Source organism: Malus domestica, chromosome 13 (assembly GCF_042453785.1).
Source record: "Malus domestica chromosome 13, GDT2T_hap1".
NCBI lineage: Eukaryota > Viridiplantae > Streptophyta > Magnoliopsida > Rosales > Rosaceae > Malus > Malus domestica.
Window position 1 is genome coordinate 1190557 of NC_091673.1, and position 14033 is coordinate 1204589.

A 14033-nucleotide genomic window follows, 5' to 3' on the forward strand; every position below is an offset into this window, starting at 1 on the left:
CTCATCTTGGCAGTATGCAACGATACGTTTTTGAGTGTGGCGATCATATTATCATGTAATGTCATTAAATTATGATTTATAACAAAGGTTAATAAAGATAGTACATAACATGTAGGCATGTATAAATACACATGTACAATATGAGTGAAATCATAACACTATATGATATTGAGATAACCGTACTAAAACATAAGAGCTCATTTGGAAGTGCTCTTAAAATGATTGAAAGCGCTTTTGGTGAAAATATTATTGAAATCAATCCTTAGTAAAAACGGAAATGAATTGTAGAAAAGCACTTGAAACAAAAAAATATTTTCTTTAAAAGCATTTTTAATCATTCCAAACAAACTCTAAATCAAATGCAACATATCCTCCCATTCACCAAGAAAATGATACCTTCCAAATTAGATTAGACGATGGCCAACTTGTATATTTTTTGTGAGATGGGATAAGTGAAGTTTGGGAATATCATCATTTATGTAAGACTTGGGCCATCACCAGTAATGACCCAAATGTTTTATTTTTTTATCTTTTAAATTAATGGAATGATAAACATACATCTTTTTCTTCTCACATACATCACTTTTTTAATATTATTAATCTTGGGTTTCGCTAGAATCTCATTGCTAAAATTTGGAGCATCTTTTTGGGACTACGACTTTTATAGATTCAACGTTTTTTGGTGGTGTCTGATTTTGCAATTGTTGTTTAACTAATATCACATGGTTCCATTGCTAATCATTTTATTAGTGAATTGATTAAAACTTATCATGTGATGTTATTGCGTGATTAGAAATGTAATACTCGGCATATCTATCGTGAGAATTTTTTTGTTGCTGATGAGTTGGCCAACCAGAGCCTCTCTCATCCTTCAGGTCCAGTCTATTTTGAGCAAACTTCATCTTCTAGTAAGTAGTTATTATTATCTGATTTATAAGTTTTCTCAACCTTGTGACATTATTTTGTAATTTCTCTTTTGTCGGACTATTATCCCATTTGTTTAACCAAAAGAAAAAATAAATTACAAACTTAAAAGGTTGTTTCTTAAACACCAAAAAATTGTTTGTTAAAAACACCTCCCTTAAATGAAATTTCCAAAAAAAGATTATTTGGACTCAAATTTAAGTATATAAATGCTGCTACCATGCGCAAGTCATATTCTGTGCGTATCCGGTACCCAGGAAGGGCTTTCTTTCTCTTTGCATGAGAGTGCGCATTACGCGCTGGACCAAAAGGCCCAATACCCAAAAGAAAACCGAAAAGAAAAGAAAAAAATAAATCAACTAAAAGTAGAATTCGTTTAGACGTGCTTTTAAAATAATTGAAAGTATTTTTAAAGAAAATATTTTTTTGTTTCACAAGTATTTTAAGTGTTTTTGCAAGAAGCACTTTAAATGCTTTTCTAAATTTAGTTATATTTTTAATAAGAATTAGTTTAAAAAATATTTTTATCAAAAATATTTTCAACAATTTTAAAAACACATTCAAACGAGGTTGTAATCAAGTATTGTTAACAGTTCGAAACGAGTTCATTCAGTTAATAGTACTGTGAGGAGAGAGAGAGAGTGATGCAGTAGCAGTGTTATGCTTAACAGCAAAGCGCTGCCACTCCCTCTCCAGCATCCTTTATTTAATTAATCAAAAAACTAAATCTAATATCTCTCTCTCTAGCAGCTACCAGATTTAAATCACAGTCTAGAGAGAGAAAATCAAACCCAAAGAGCAAATCCCACTCCCTTTCTCTCTAAAAAATCACACGATTTTGCCAGAACTCTGAACACTCTCTCGTTTTCTCTCCCTATCTCTATGCACATCGGCGCGTCTGTGTATTTATCTGCGATTTGAAACCCTAGGCATTTCGGATCCCGAGCTACATTTGGATGTGAAGGACCGTGCGCTGCTCAGATCGGGATATGGAGGAGGCTTTCGGCGACGGAGGTTATGCTCCGATGACGGAGTACAGTAACGGACCGGTTCATGGGGGTGCGCCGACACCGCCGCCGCTGATGGTGTCGGGATCGTTCAAGGAGGGGAAGAGCTCATCGCGGAGGAGAGGATTCAGGAGGCCGAGTATGGACGGCGACGAGCTCATAAACCTCTTGCACGGCTCGGATCCGGTCAAGGTCGAGCTCAATCGGCTCGAGAATGAAGTCAGAGGTGCGAATGCGGCTCGATCCGCTGCTTTTCTCGAGATTTGCAGTCGGTTTTGCGAGATTTCCCGGTGTCGTTTCACCCTTCTTGACTGTCGTTTTTGTGTGTGGTTTGCAGATAAGGACCGGGAGTTAGGAGAGGCACAGGCTCAGATCAAGGCTCTCAAGCTCTCTGATAGAGCCAGAGAAAAGGCTTGTGAAGAGGTTATTTTCGTAATTTTATTCGATCACCAACACAACAAAAAATCTGTGCGCGCGCTCTGTCAATCATTTTAGTCTTAATTTTTCCTTAATTGTAGAACATTAAATTTAGGCCAATATTTCCCATAAATTTTGTGGTATATGTATTGGGAATTTTCGGAGAAGACGACTTAGATGAATTACTTTGGTTAATTAATATGGAGTTTATTTTTTTATTAATTGATGGGCTATGGTTATTTGATTAGGATCCCATTTCTGGAGGACTGGGCTACATGTTCATGCTATGCCTTGCATATTAGTTGCCTATTCAGAATTTAACTTGTTCTCATTCCTTTTTTGGTTCTGGGGTAAACGTATTTTAATTAGACCGAGTTTATGGAATGTGTAGCAATGCATACGTGTATGGTAACCGCCCATTTAAGCTTATATGGAATGTTGGAAACTATAAATGTCGTTAAATTGGTCGCTGAATTTTCTTCTTGTCTATGTTTTCGTTACATTGCAGCTCACTGATGAGTTGTCGAAGGTGGAAGAAAAGCTGAAGTTGACAGAATCACTTCTAGAAAGCAGAGTATGATTTGAATCTGAATCTTTTATGAACTTTTTATTAAAATATTTCTAACTTACTTTGGCTTCTGTAATATATACTTTTTGTCACTATTTTACATCACAAAAAAATGTTTTGCAGAATCTTGAAATTAAGAAAATCAATGATGAGAAGAAAGCTTCCATGGCTGCTCAGTTCGCAGCTGAAGCTACTCTACGGAGGGTTCATGCTGCGCAAAAGGATGATGATATGCCTCCTATTGAAGCCATTCTTGCACCTCTGGAGGCAGAGCTCAAGCTTGCCCGGCAAGAGGTACATTCTGCTTACCCAAGGTGAAGAAGAATTATTGTGTTACTTGTAGGTGTAATTAATTAGTTACATTTAATTCTTACAGATTGCAAAACTTCAAGATGATAACAAAGCTTTGGATCGCCTTACCAAATCAAAAGAAGCAGCTTTACTTGAGGCTGAGAGGACTGTTCAGGTTGCCTTGGCTAAGGCCTCCATGGTGGATGATCTTCAGAATAAAAACCAAGAGTTGATGAAACAGATAGAAATTTGTCAGGTATGTGCAAGATAATGCATGATATTCCTTTCTTTAAGTGGATTAGACATTTTTTCCCCATCTGGGAGCAGTGTTTGGCATTGTATATTTGTAGTTCTCGCTGTCTTTGTTTGACTAGTATGATTTATTTGGTATTTCTGCTGCTTCTGTGTGTTAGGAAGAAAATAAAATTTTAGACAAGATGCATAGACAAAAGGTTGCTGAGGTTGAAAAGCTTACTCAGACTGTGCGGGAGTTGGAAGAGGCTGTTCTTTCGGGTGGTGCAGCGGCAAATGCTGTGAGGGATTATCAGCGGAAGTTTCAGGAGATGAATGTAATATGCCAACCATATTTAAATGCGCAATCTTGGCAGTTGCTTATAGTTTACCTGTAATGTGTAGTTGAAAGCATTCTTAAGATTGAAGAGGTTTCGGTTTTCTTATCTCAGGAGGAAAGGAAAACTCTGGACCGGGAGTTGGCCCGTGCAAAAGTAACAGCAAATAGAGTAGCTGTAGTGGTAGCAAATGAGTGGAAAGATGCTAATGACAAAGTGATGCCTGTAAAACAATGGCTTGAAGAACGGAGATTTTTGCAGGTAGTGTTTTCTGTCTTCCTTTTGGGGTTAGCTCTTCTTACTGGCTTTCTGAACTCAGTGTTTGGCTTATACTGTTTAGTAATGACAAACTGTGTTCTTACAGGGAGAAATGCAACAACTTCGTGACAAGCTTGCCATAACTGAGCGAGCTGCCAAGTCTGAAGCTCAGTTGAAAGTAATAATCTGGTTCCACAACCGATGCCAAATCTGTGTTCAGTTAAATTTACGGTGTCATATTTAGTAAAAGTTGTCTCTCTTTTTAACAGGAAAAATATCACATGCGACTTAAAGTGCTTGAGGAGAGTGTGAGAGGTAACAGTATTAATCGCAGCACAGTAGAGGGAAGAAGTACAAGCAATGGGCCCTCGCGACGTCAGTCCCTGGGTGGAGCTGATAACGCTCCAAAATTAAGCTCCAATGGGTTTTCATCCAAGAGAACTCCCGTCAGGTCTTTGTCCTCCAGCACCAGTTCAGTGTTAAAGCATGCTAAGGGCACATCAAAATCATTTGATGGTGGTACAAGATCATTGGACAGGGGTAAGGTTCACTTGAACGGTACAAGCCCCAGTTTCTCTGTCAACCAATCTTGTGAGGGAACAAAGGATGGTGAAGCTCAAACTAACTGGAAAGGAAATTCAGATGATAAGCCTGAGTTCTCGACAGTGGATACGGAGGATAGTGTCCCTGGGGTTTTGTATGATTTGTTGCAGAAAGAGGTTGTAGCGTTGAGGAAAGCTGGTCATGAGAAAGATCAAAGCCTGAAAGACAAGGATGATGCTATTGAGGTCGGTACTCTTTTCTATCAGTTTTATTATTCTGTAATGTTACCCTCGGTTAAGTGTTTGGTTATAATTATCGTCTTTCAGATGTTAGCCAAGAAGGTAGATACCTTGACTAAAGCAATGGAGGTTGAAGCAAAGAAAATGAGAAGAGAAGTTGCTTCCATGGAGAAGGAGGTAGCTGCCATGCGTGTGGACAAAGAGCATGAGAATAGGGCCAAGCGGTTTGGTCATACCAAAAGTTCTGTCAGCAGTGCTCAGGTTCTCTCTGGAAGGTACTTAGTCTCAATCTCTTACCACCTGTGATGTCTCGGACCATTTAATTGTTCGGTTGTACTATTTATTGAGTGCATTCTTACAATCATTATTTTTTGGGTACAAATGCTCATAGTGACCGCCGACGGTGTGACCTCTGTTGTGATTATTGTTCTCACAAAACTTGTAGAGATTTACATGTTCCACATACTGTGCAGGGGTCTCGCGCGAAGTGGGTTAACCCGCAGCACCCAATAACAAAAATCCTAATTTGGAGCTGCAGAAAGGCATTAAACCGCAGAGAGGCGCCTTGTTCCTCCTTCCGTTTTCCACACTTATTTTATTTTATCCTGTCCTTTCCTCCCTACCGCGATTGATTATAAGATAGTAGCTGGCATGCCGATGAAACCGTGTTCACCAAAAGCTGGTCAAGGGGAGCAACATCTGAGAAAGAAGTTGTCGGTATGCCTGCCTCTGACGTAGATTGTTATTCCCGTGCTTGTTAGAGAGATGAGCAGAAGAAAAGAGAAGGGGAAGAAGAAGAAGATTATTGACTTTTGGGCTAACCTACCTTTTGTGGCGTGGTCTCGTGAGTGGGCAATGGTTGTGTTTGTATAGGTAGCTTATTGGGTTTTGTTACAATGTTCTATGTTTTGCAGTTTATATTTGTAATTGCAGAAGCTAGTGTGGTTGTTGTTGGTTAAGGGGTTTGTTAATATTCTTGTAACCAGATCAAGATCAGATCTTTTGTTGGTTGTGTTAATTCCTCTATAGTCCACTGTTGGTTTATGTATCTCTCTCTCTCCCACACCACATCATGTCACGTTCCTAGCTAGATTTTAGGGTTCTCTTTTTGTTTTTCTAGGAGCAGGTCGCAATTGAAGATAAGATAAGAGAAAATTGGTTAATGTGATTTGGGTATGTGAACTGAAGATTCACCGATGTTTGGGGTTAGAAAATGTAACCATGAAATAGAGGCTCATAGCAAAAGAGGTAGAAGACAAAGGCTTAGGAAGATTAGAAAAGAAACTATAAAAAAGTATAGAGTACTTTGAGCTAATAGAAAACTTGACGCAAAACGGAGCGCAATGACGTGTTAAGATTCATATAGCCACTTAATGGAATAAGGCTTAGTTGTTCACTTGTTCTCCTTTTTTTTATTTTTATTAGATGGTATGTTAAATTAGGGAGTTAACGAGATTCGAACCCATACTAAAGTAAGAGCAACACCATCTATCTCCATCAATATATGGTAGCCGGCCACACGCATTTTAAACTCCTAATTAAATACATCACCTTAAAAAGGAATTAAATATACCGAAATTGAGATAAAAGGAGAAACATACTAAACGGAGGAGTCTATGTACGGAAAATTACCAAAAAACCAGCATAAACCTTCATCTACCATTCAACCAGCGCACACGGCCTCGTGGAGACTGAGACTTCGAGACCTCGCAGCCTATGAAAATTCCCAAATTGTCCCTCACCTTCTTCTTGAACTCACTCTTCAGCGAACTCGATTCATTCTTCACACCACAAATTCTTTTTCAAATTTATAAATTAATCGTCATGTCCTTCTTTTTCTCCCAATAGTAATCGCCAATTGAATTTCAATTTCCATCACAAAACATGTCATCGGAATCGTCAACTACGGCGGCGGCGGCGGCGCCCGAGTCACGTGCGCCGCTTCTTCTCCCCCGCCAGGGGAGCAACGGCCGGGACTCGTCCGACCTCGGCTCCCCGACCGCCCGGACCGGCACGCTGGCGATGCTGCTGGGACGGGCCACCGGGCGCAGGGGGGCGTCGATGCTGGTGCGGGAGACGGCGGCGCGGGAGCTGGACGAGCGGCGAGCCGACTGGGGGTACTCGAAGCCGGTGGTGGCTCTGGACATGATGTGGAACACGGCGTTCGTGGTGGTGTCGGTGGTGATGCTGATATGGACGGAGGACGAGCGCCCGAACACGCCGATCCGGCTGTGGATCTACGGGTATGCGCTCCAGTGTTTTGCACACGTGGTGCTGGTGTGGGTGGAGTACCGGAGGAGGAATAATATTGCTTGGAGGCTTAGTAGGAGAAACCAGGAGGCCCAGCAGGAGGAGCACCAGGTGGATATCGATGCTGTCGATACCGACGATGAAGAAGCAGCTAGGGAATTGGCGACTTCCACTCGCTCCAGGTACATATTATTTTCCATTTTTAGTAACTACTTTTTTAAGAATTCATGGAGTTCAATTTGGACAGTAGAAAGCAGTTTGACTAGTAATCTTTGATTAATGGGCTGCTCTTTCACAAGATTATGTATTACATAGGAGATTAGTGGATATTTAGAGTACTTTATTTCCATTTGTTTGAAGAAATGGGATTGAAACTTGACCCAAAAGAAAGAAGAAGAAATTTGAATAGCTCCTTAAACTGGAAACGGGAGTCGAACTAGATTAGTGCAAGAAAGTCCCGTAATCCAATTATTTGTATCATTCTATGTCGCCCGACTTAGTATCTTTACTGCATAGCTCAATATGGAACATTGACATCGTTCGCGTGTCTTAGAATTTGGTAGTTTTAAGGAATGGCAGTGTGAAACCGTGTGGACATGATAGTTATGATTCTAACATTACTCGTATCTTCACAGCTACCATTCACTTTTTTCCCTTACATATGGCAGCTACCATGGCTATCTCTGTGTTTGTTGTGAAAACCCAACTTCACTCGACCATCAAGGCTTTAATCTTTACATTATTCACATTTTTTGTGATCTAGTTTTCATATAGTTTGGGGATGATGCAAGCAAAATATGTATCCTTGTTCAATTGACCAAGGTGTTATGAAAACTTGCTATAGCATTTCCAGGCTTTAGCCGTATTTGCAGTTAGAGTTTTCATCATGTGCTGTCTTAATACTGTGCTGGAAAGGTTTATAAATTACTGACTGACTCTGTTTTATATGGCCTAGTGTCTCTAAACGACTTGAAACGATGAATACAATGGCATCATTTCTCTGGTGGATAGTTGGCTTCTATTGGGTAGTTTCTGGGGGTGAAGTTCTTCTGCAAAATGCTCCGCGTTTGTACTGGTATTTCTATAATCAATCTATCAAGACTTGTTCCTTGATCTGAAAATATAGGCATCACGTGTGTTTGGCTGTTTATGGAGATATTGAGCTCGTTTGGATGTGCTTTTAAAATGACTGAAAGTGTTTTTAGAGAAAATATTTTTGAGTTCCAGAAGCACTTTAAGTGCTTTCTACAAGAAGCACCACTTATATTCTTCTTCCAGGAAGCACTTTAAGTGTTTTTTTCATGATTTATTAGCATTTTTATTAAAGATTGTTTCCAAAAAGATTTTCACCAAAAGCGCTTTGAGTCATTTTAAAAGCACATCCAAACGAACTCGTTCTTTCTTTCCCTTTTTATGACTTAGTAATTTTATTTGTTTCAACAAATTGTACATTAGGAATTTTATTAGTTTCACCATAGGGTAGTTATGACATTATAATGTTAGTGATGAATACAGAAGCTGGGGGAAGGCAGATCACGTTCAAAACCTTGCTTTTGAGTACTATAATGACCGGTAGCTTTAACACAAGTCACCCTGAGCTGTGCATGATAACTCAATACATATTTTGTAACTGCTAGAATAAAAGAAAAATATCTGATTCCGAATTTGTGCAGGTTGGCTGTGGTTTTTCTGGCATTTGATGTCTTCTTTGCCATCTTTTGTGTTGTCCTGGCATGTTTGATTGGAGTTGCTCTTTGTTGCTGTTTGCCATGCATCATTGCAATTCTTTACACCGTTGCAGGACAGGTATGAAGAGAGAACCTATAACTATGATTCAACGTTTTCTTAACAAATGATGGAGTTGTCACTGCTTATTCTTGGCTGTTTTTTTTTGGGTGTGACAATGTAGGAAGGTGCATCCGAAGCAGATCTCACTATTCTGCCAAAATACTGGTTTCGAGCGAACAGTGAGGAAAAACCTAGTGTTGGAGCAGGGAAAATGATTCCGGCAGAAACAAGCAGCGGGTACCTAGCAGTTGAGCGTGTTCTTTTACCTGAGGATGCGGTATGTTATGGCATGTGATCATGCATTGCAATTACGTTTCAGTATATTAATGAAAAAATCCATTTGCCCTACTAGAAAATGAATAATACTTGCATTCCCCCTTTTGGCGAATGAGCTCATTCTCCCACTTGCAATAACGTATTTTCATCATACAAATATCATAATCGAAAACATTAAATGTCTCAATTTTCATCTGAAGATAATCCTTCCAAAACATCATTCAGTCAGATACATGTCTGCATATACGTCTTATTGCATTTGCAACATTTTAATTTCTGACGGATTTTTATGCTTTAAAGATTTATGGTCGTTCGGTTTTATTCCTTTCAGGAATGTTGTATATGTCTCAGCCCGTATGAGGATGGGGCAGAGCTTCATACGCTTCCCTGTAATCATCATTTCCACGCTACGTGCATTGTGAAATGGCTTAAAATGAATGCAACATGTCCTCTCTGCAAGTACAACATTCTCAAGGGAAATGATCCGGTTTAAAGGATCGATAGGAAACTGCAAGTACCGTATGTACAGAAAATGTGATGACTGCAAAGCTTTTCAAATAGTTATATCGATATTGACTTACAGCTTACCAAACTGTACCCCATTGTGTCTGTTTTCCGGCCATTTGGAGTCGCCTTTGATTCTTTCAGTTTTTGTCTGTGCTGTTTCATGCCTGTGCAAAAATGGAGATAGAGATAACAGGCTTCAAAATCTTGTTAATCTGTTACGTAGCTTTCCTTTCCTAGCAAGGAAAAACGATTGTTTTGCGTATCTATGTATTCGTGTTATTGATACGAGGTTGCTAAGAGTTCATCTTGTAATTCGGCTACTTTGGCATAGCGACAGGGTTTTTTGCGGGTCATCGATAAACAACGTTTTATTTTGCTTCGTTAAGAACATAATGTTACACTGTTAAGCCTTGATGGATTACACAAGCTCTGATTCTGCGCACTTCCTTCTCTATTTTTCTGCAACTGCATTTCCAGGTTGGTGCAACGTTACGACTTCAAGAGGACCAAAAGATAATCCGTGATCCTTTTATATAGTTCCCGACAGCCGGCGAACTAAATCGGAATGCAGTGCATGGCCACCCTGCGTGACATGCCACGAAACAAACAAAGGAATTGATTGAATATCCCATAACCATTTTATCCCAAGCACTGCGTGGACATAAAAACGAGCCAGACTTATGGAATCCGCACAACGAATACCTTGTATGCCACTATATGTGCCACTGGAAGCCCTTGGCTTCCAAACCTTGCGAAAAGGGAAAGGTCGCCGATAAGATCTAAGACCTTGTGTCGACAAGGTTCATCTGGAAAACGCAGCGGTGGGTTCAACCAACCCTTACTAGCACTGCATGAGGAAAACAGGATGAAGTTTCAGTGGGGAAAACAAGTAAGAACCGAGAGATTCTTCGAACTTTATACCATTTTCTGCCTGAACTCGTTGCTTAACGTGTATAAAATCAAATCCAACCGGAAACTCTCGTGTCAGTTCAGGTCAATCCATATTTGATCACCCATGTCACCCCCTATCGAGTTCAAATCAACATAAATCCGAGCATCTTACCTGCAAACAATTGCGTTTTCTAACCCACCACCTTTTATGAGTCCTGCCTCGCGCATTCGCTCCACCTGTTAGAACACGGATTCAAGCATTAACGTAATAACTTGAACAATACATTACTAATCTAAAACCAAAAACAGAGTAATGGCAAGACTACTGATGGAGAACAATTCAGTACCGACCTCCTCGTAAATGCAAAAGGTTCTTGACAAAGCAATCTGCTTGGAATAGAAAGAGTTATCCAAGGAGGTGACAGAAAACCACTGGCAGCCAATAGCATCCACCTACAGGAAGTGTCAAACAAGTAACCCGAAAATCAGCCCACAAATTCCCACATTTGGACAAAGAAGTTGAAGAAAAACAAAATAATGTGTAGATATTTGATAGCCATTCCTCTCATTAACTAACCAATCTCTTTCAATTGATGATGATTAAAAAGAATAACTATTTGCTTCACATTCCAATTCCATGCTGTTAGTACAGACAGTTTTCAATCCGGGAAAATGTGTACCTGCGGAAAGTCAATCCCGTAAGTGATACGGATTTCTGGTGATGGGAAAGCAGCTACAAAAGAATTATTCCTCCAGACATGAACTGGCTCGTTCATATGTGCCGCCATCTTTTCACAACAGTTGCCATGCTCATCTGTTGCCTCTTTTAGACCAACTTGTTTTATAGCCTCCACCCATTCTCTTGCTGACCCATCAAAAATAGGAACCTGCACGACTTGATTTTGAGCATGATCATTTCTCCTATGTCATCTTCGATAACCAGTAAGGATAGCGATTTTGACACTCCTTTTTCAACCATCTACACTCTAAGCTGAATATTTTACAATTCTTCTGCATTAACACGAGGAGTGCTAAGGGAGGAGTGTCCCCGTTTGCATTTGGGAATGCTTCTGAAAGGGCTAAGAGTACTTTGACAACCAAAAGCACTTCTGAGTTCCGACTAAGTTTGAATTTCCGGTCAAGCACTTGGAAGTCTTTTAGAAGCAATTCCAATCGAGTCCAAAAGCTTTAAACCATCAGTAATTCTTCATGTTCTAAATTATGATTGCCTCAAATTACTTGGAAGTGGCAATTACACAGTTCAAGTTCCCAAAAAAACCTACCCAAGTCCTCATACAAATCGAAAAAATTCACAACTTTATGGTACCAACCTCAACATCGATATCTTCGGGGTCCGAGTTCTTGACCTCAATCCGGCAATTGTCAACCTCCATAGCTTCCAAAGCCGAAAGCAAATGCTCAACTGTCCGAATTTTGACCCCATCTTTACAGAGAGTGGTGCAGAGAGGCGATTCCTCGGCAAACTCAACCGAAGCTCGAATCGCATTTGACCGGCAAACAAAGTATCTCCCTTTGCCGGCGTGATCCGGCCACAATTTCACGGCGGAGACCTTGCCGCTGTGCAAGCTCTTCCCTTTCCGCTCTATGCATCCCGCTAAGGTCTGCTGAAGCCTACCGGTCTGTAATCAAATAAGAAAAAAACACACTCAGACACATTTTCCCGCGATTTTTCCGCTTGGTTGCTGAGAAAATGCATTCAGAGAGAGAAATTATACAGATTTCCAGAAGATGGATTTGGAGGACTTGAATGCGTTGAAGGCACTGGAGAGTGTCATAGCTTGCTGGATTGACGGCGAGTGTCGAAACGCCGTCGTCTCGCGCCTTAAACTAGGGATTTCGCGGTGGATCTTTGGCGGGACTGTGTGCGAGCTAGGGCTTTCTACTGGTTTTGCCCGACTGACTGGAGACTAAATTTTGGGTTCCAATTTTTAGGCTTTCAAAAAAATAATTGTTAATGGCATTTTAAAAGTTTACTTTTTATCTTAAATTTTTTATAACTCAAAAAATTAATAAGGATGTAAAATGAGATTTTTGAATTGTTAATAACAATTTTTTATAAAAAAATAAAAGAAAATTGGAGTTTATTTGTTTATTTTGTGACAGGATAATAAAAGCATCTCAAATTGCAGTTTTATTTAATTAATTCTGTTATTTAAGGAAAAATATGTTATTTTTTGTGACAGGATGTTTAAACTTCAGATGCAGGACAATTCGCCATCTACAAATGTTAAGGAATAAAAGATGAAGGCAAATTTCTATAAACATAATAGTCCAACTTGAGTTTACGGATTTCCAAAATATTATTAAGGTCTAACTCAATTGAGGTTTTTTGTTTTTGAAATATAATAGCTTCCTTAATTTTTGTAATTTGTGAGAATCAATTCAAATATGGTAAACAAATTTTTTTGGGTTAATCTCTGTTTACTAACCTGAAGTTTCGTGGTTTTCAACATTTGGTACATGAAGTTTTTTTCATCCCAGAGTTATACCTCAAGTCTTAATTTTGGGACAGTTTCGTACATTCCGTTAGTTTTTCTGTTAACTGATGACGTGACGCTCACGTGGGCAATGACTTGGCGCCACGTGGATATTAAAAAAATTAAAAATAATAAAATAACAACAAATTAAATTTAAAAAAAAAAAACTCCATCTCTCTCTTTCTTCCCCCTCTTCGCCCTCTCTACCAAACCCTAACCCTAAATTCCAACCTCCCACACTTCCTGCAATCAACCCTCATCGCCAGCCACACTCCAATCCAACCCCCATTGCCTTCTTCTTCAATCATCGTCGCTATCCCCGTGACCGCGACTGCAACTGAATTGCTCCCGACGTAAAACCACCGATCGTGATCGTATTTTGACATCGTCCTCACCAGATTCTCCACGAAGAACACCGTGTCATCGTCACCAAACACGAACCACCTCACATTCGGCTCGCCGCGATCGACGACCTCCTTGACCATGCATGCCACGCGGATCGCGGAACGGCGCCCTCCATTGAAAGTGTACGGAAAACAGGAGGTATCACCGGAGACGACGACAGGAGCGATGGACTTCTCGCCGGAGGAGTCGATTGGTGCACGATCAAGAAACGCGAAGGCGTGGATGGAGGCGGGGGAGCACCAGAGGCGGAGGTATGGCTCGCGGCGGGACCAGGAGCGGGAGGAGGACGTGACGGCGAAGACGAGGTGGCTGCGTGTGGTGGGGGAGGAAGTGTAGCGAGAGAGAAGGGCTGGCAGCGTGTGGAGGAAGAGGAAGTAGAGGTTGAGGAAAACAGAGAGGAATAACATGAGGGCTTTGAAGTGGGCGAGGGTTAAGGTTCTGGGCATTACAGACAGGAAGGGGAAAGAGATATCGGTATCGAATTGCTTTGCCGGCGGGGTTGGTTTTTCGTTTGATTTTCTGGTACATTTAAAAAGTTACAGCGAAGATGATGAACTAGTTGCAGTCGAAGGCGATGGGGTTGGATTTGAGGGTGGCTGGCT

The 14033-nt window shown here is 40.4% G+C and overlaps 3 protein-coding genes across 3 annotated transcripts; 2 read left to right on the forward strand and 1 right to left on the reverse strand.

Annotated features, from left to right (window-relative positions):
* The first annotated feature begins 1543 nt into the window (after nt 1-1543).
* On the forward strand, nt 1544-5864 carry LOC103451539 (microtubule-associated protein 70-1-like). The gene is made up of 11 exons (XM_008390949.4): nt 1544-2157; nt 2269-2354; nt 2857-2922; nt 3040-3210; nt 3293-3463; nt 3621-3776; nt 3891-4037; nt 4141-4212; nt 4304-4822; nt 4904-5091; nt 5290-5864. The coding sequence occupies exons 1-11, from the start codon at nt 1914-1916 to the stop codon at nt 5327-5329; spliced, it is 1860 nt and encodes a 619-aa protein (XP_008389171.2). The 5' UTR covers nt 1544-1913; the 3' UTR covers nt 5330-5864.
* A 518-nt stretch (nt 5865-6382) lies between these two features.
* Nucleotides 6383-9949, forward strand: LOC103451538 (E3 ubiquitin protein ligase RIE1). Its single transcript, XM_008390948.4, has 5 exons — nt 6383-7248; nt 8022-8141; nt 8740-8872; nt 8976-9131; nt 9462-9949. Exons 1-5 carry the CDS (start codon nt 6701-6703, stop codon nt 9621-9623), a joined length of 1119 nt encoding a protein of 372 aa, XP_008389170.1. The 5' UTR covers nt 6383-6700; the 3' UTR covers nt 9624-9949.
* Nucleotides 9950-9976: 27 nt separating this feature from the next.
* Nucleotides 9977-12499, reverse strand: LOC103451537 (probable UDP-3-O-acyl-N-acetylglucosamine deacetylase 1, mitochondrial). Its single transcript, XM_008390947.4, has 7 exons — nt 12265-12499; nt 11860-12168; nt 11209-11415; nt 10880-10981; nt 10701-10765; nt 10340-10484; nt 9977-10220 (listed from the first exon to the last, which is right to left on the reverse strand). Exons 1-7 carry the CDS (start codon nt 12322-12324, stop codon nt 10167-10169), a joined length of 942 nt encoding a protein of 313 aa, XP_008389169.1. The 5' UTR covers nt 12325-12499; the 3' UTR covers nt 9977-10166.
* Nucleotides 12500-14033: the final 1534 nt, after the last annotated feature.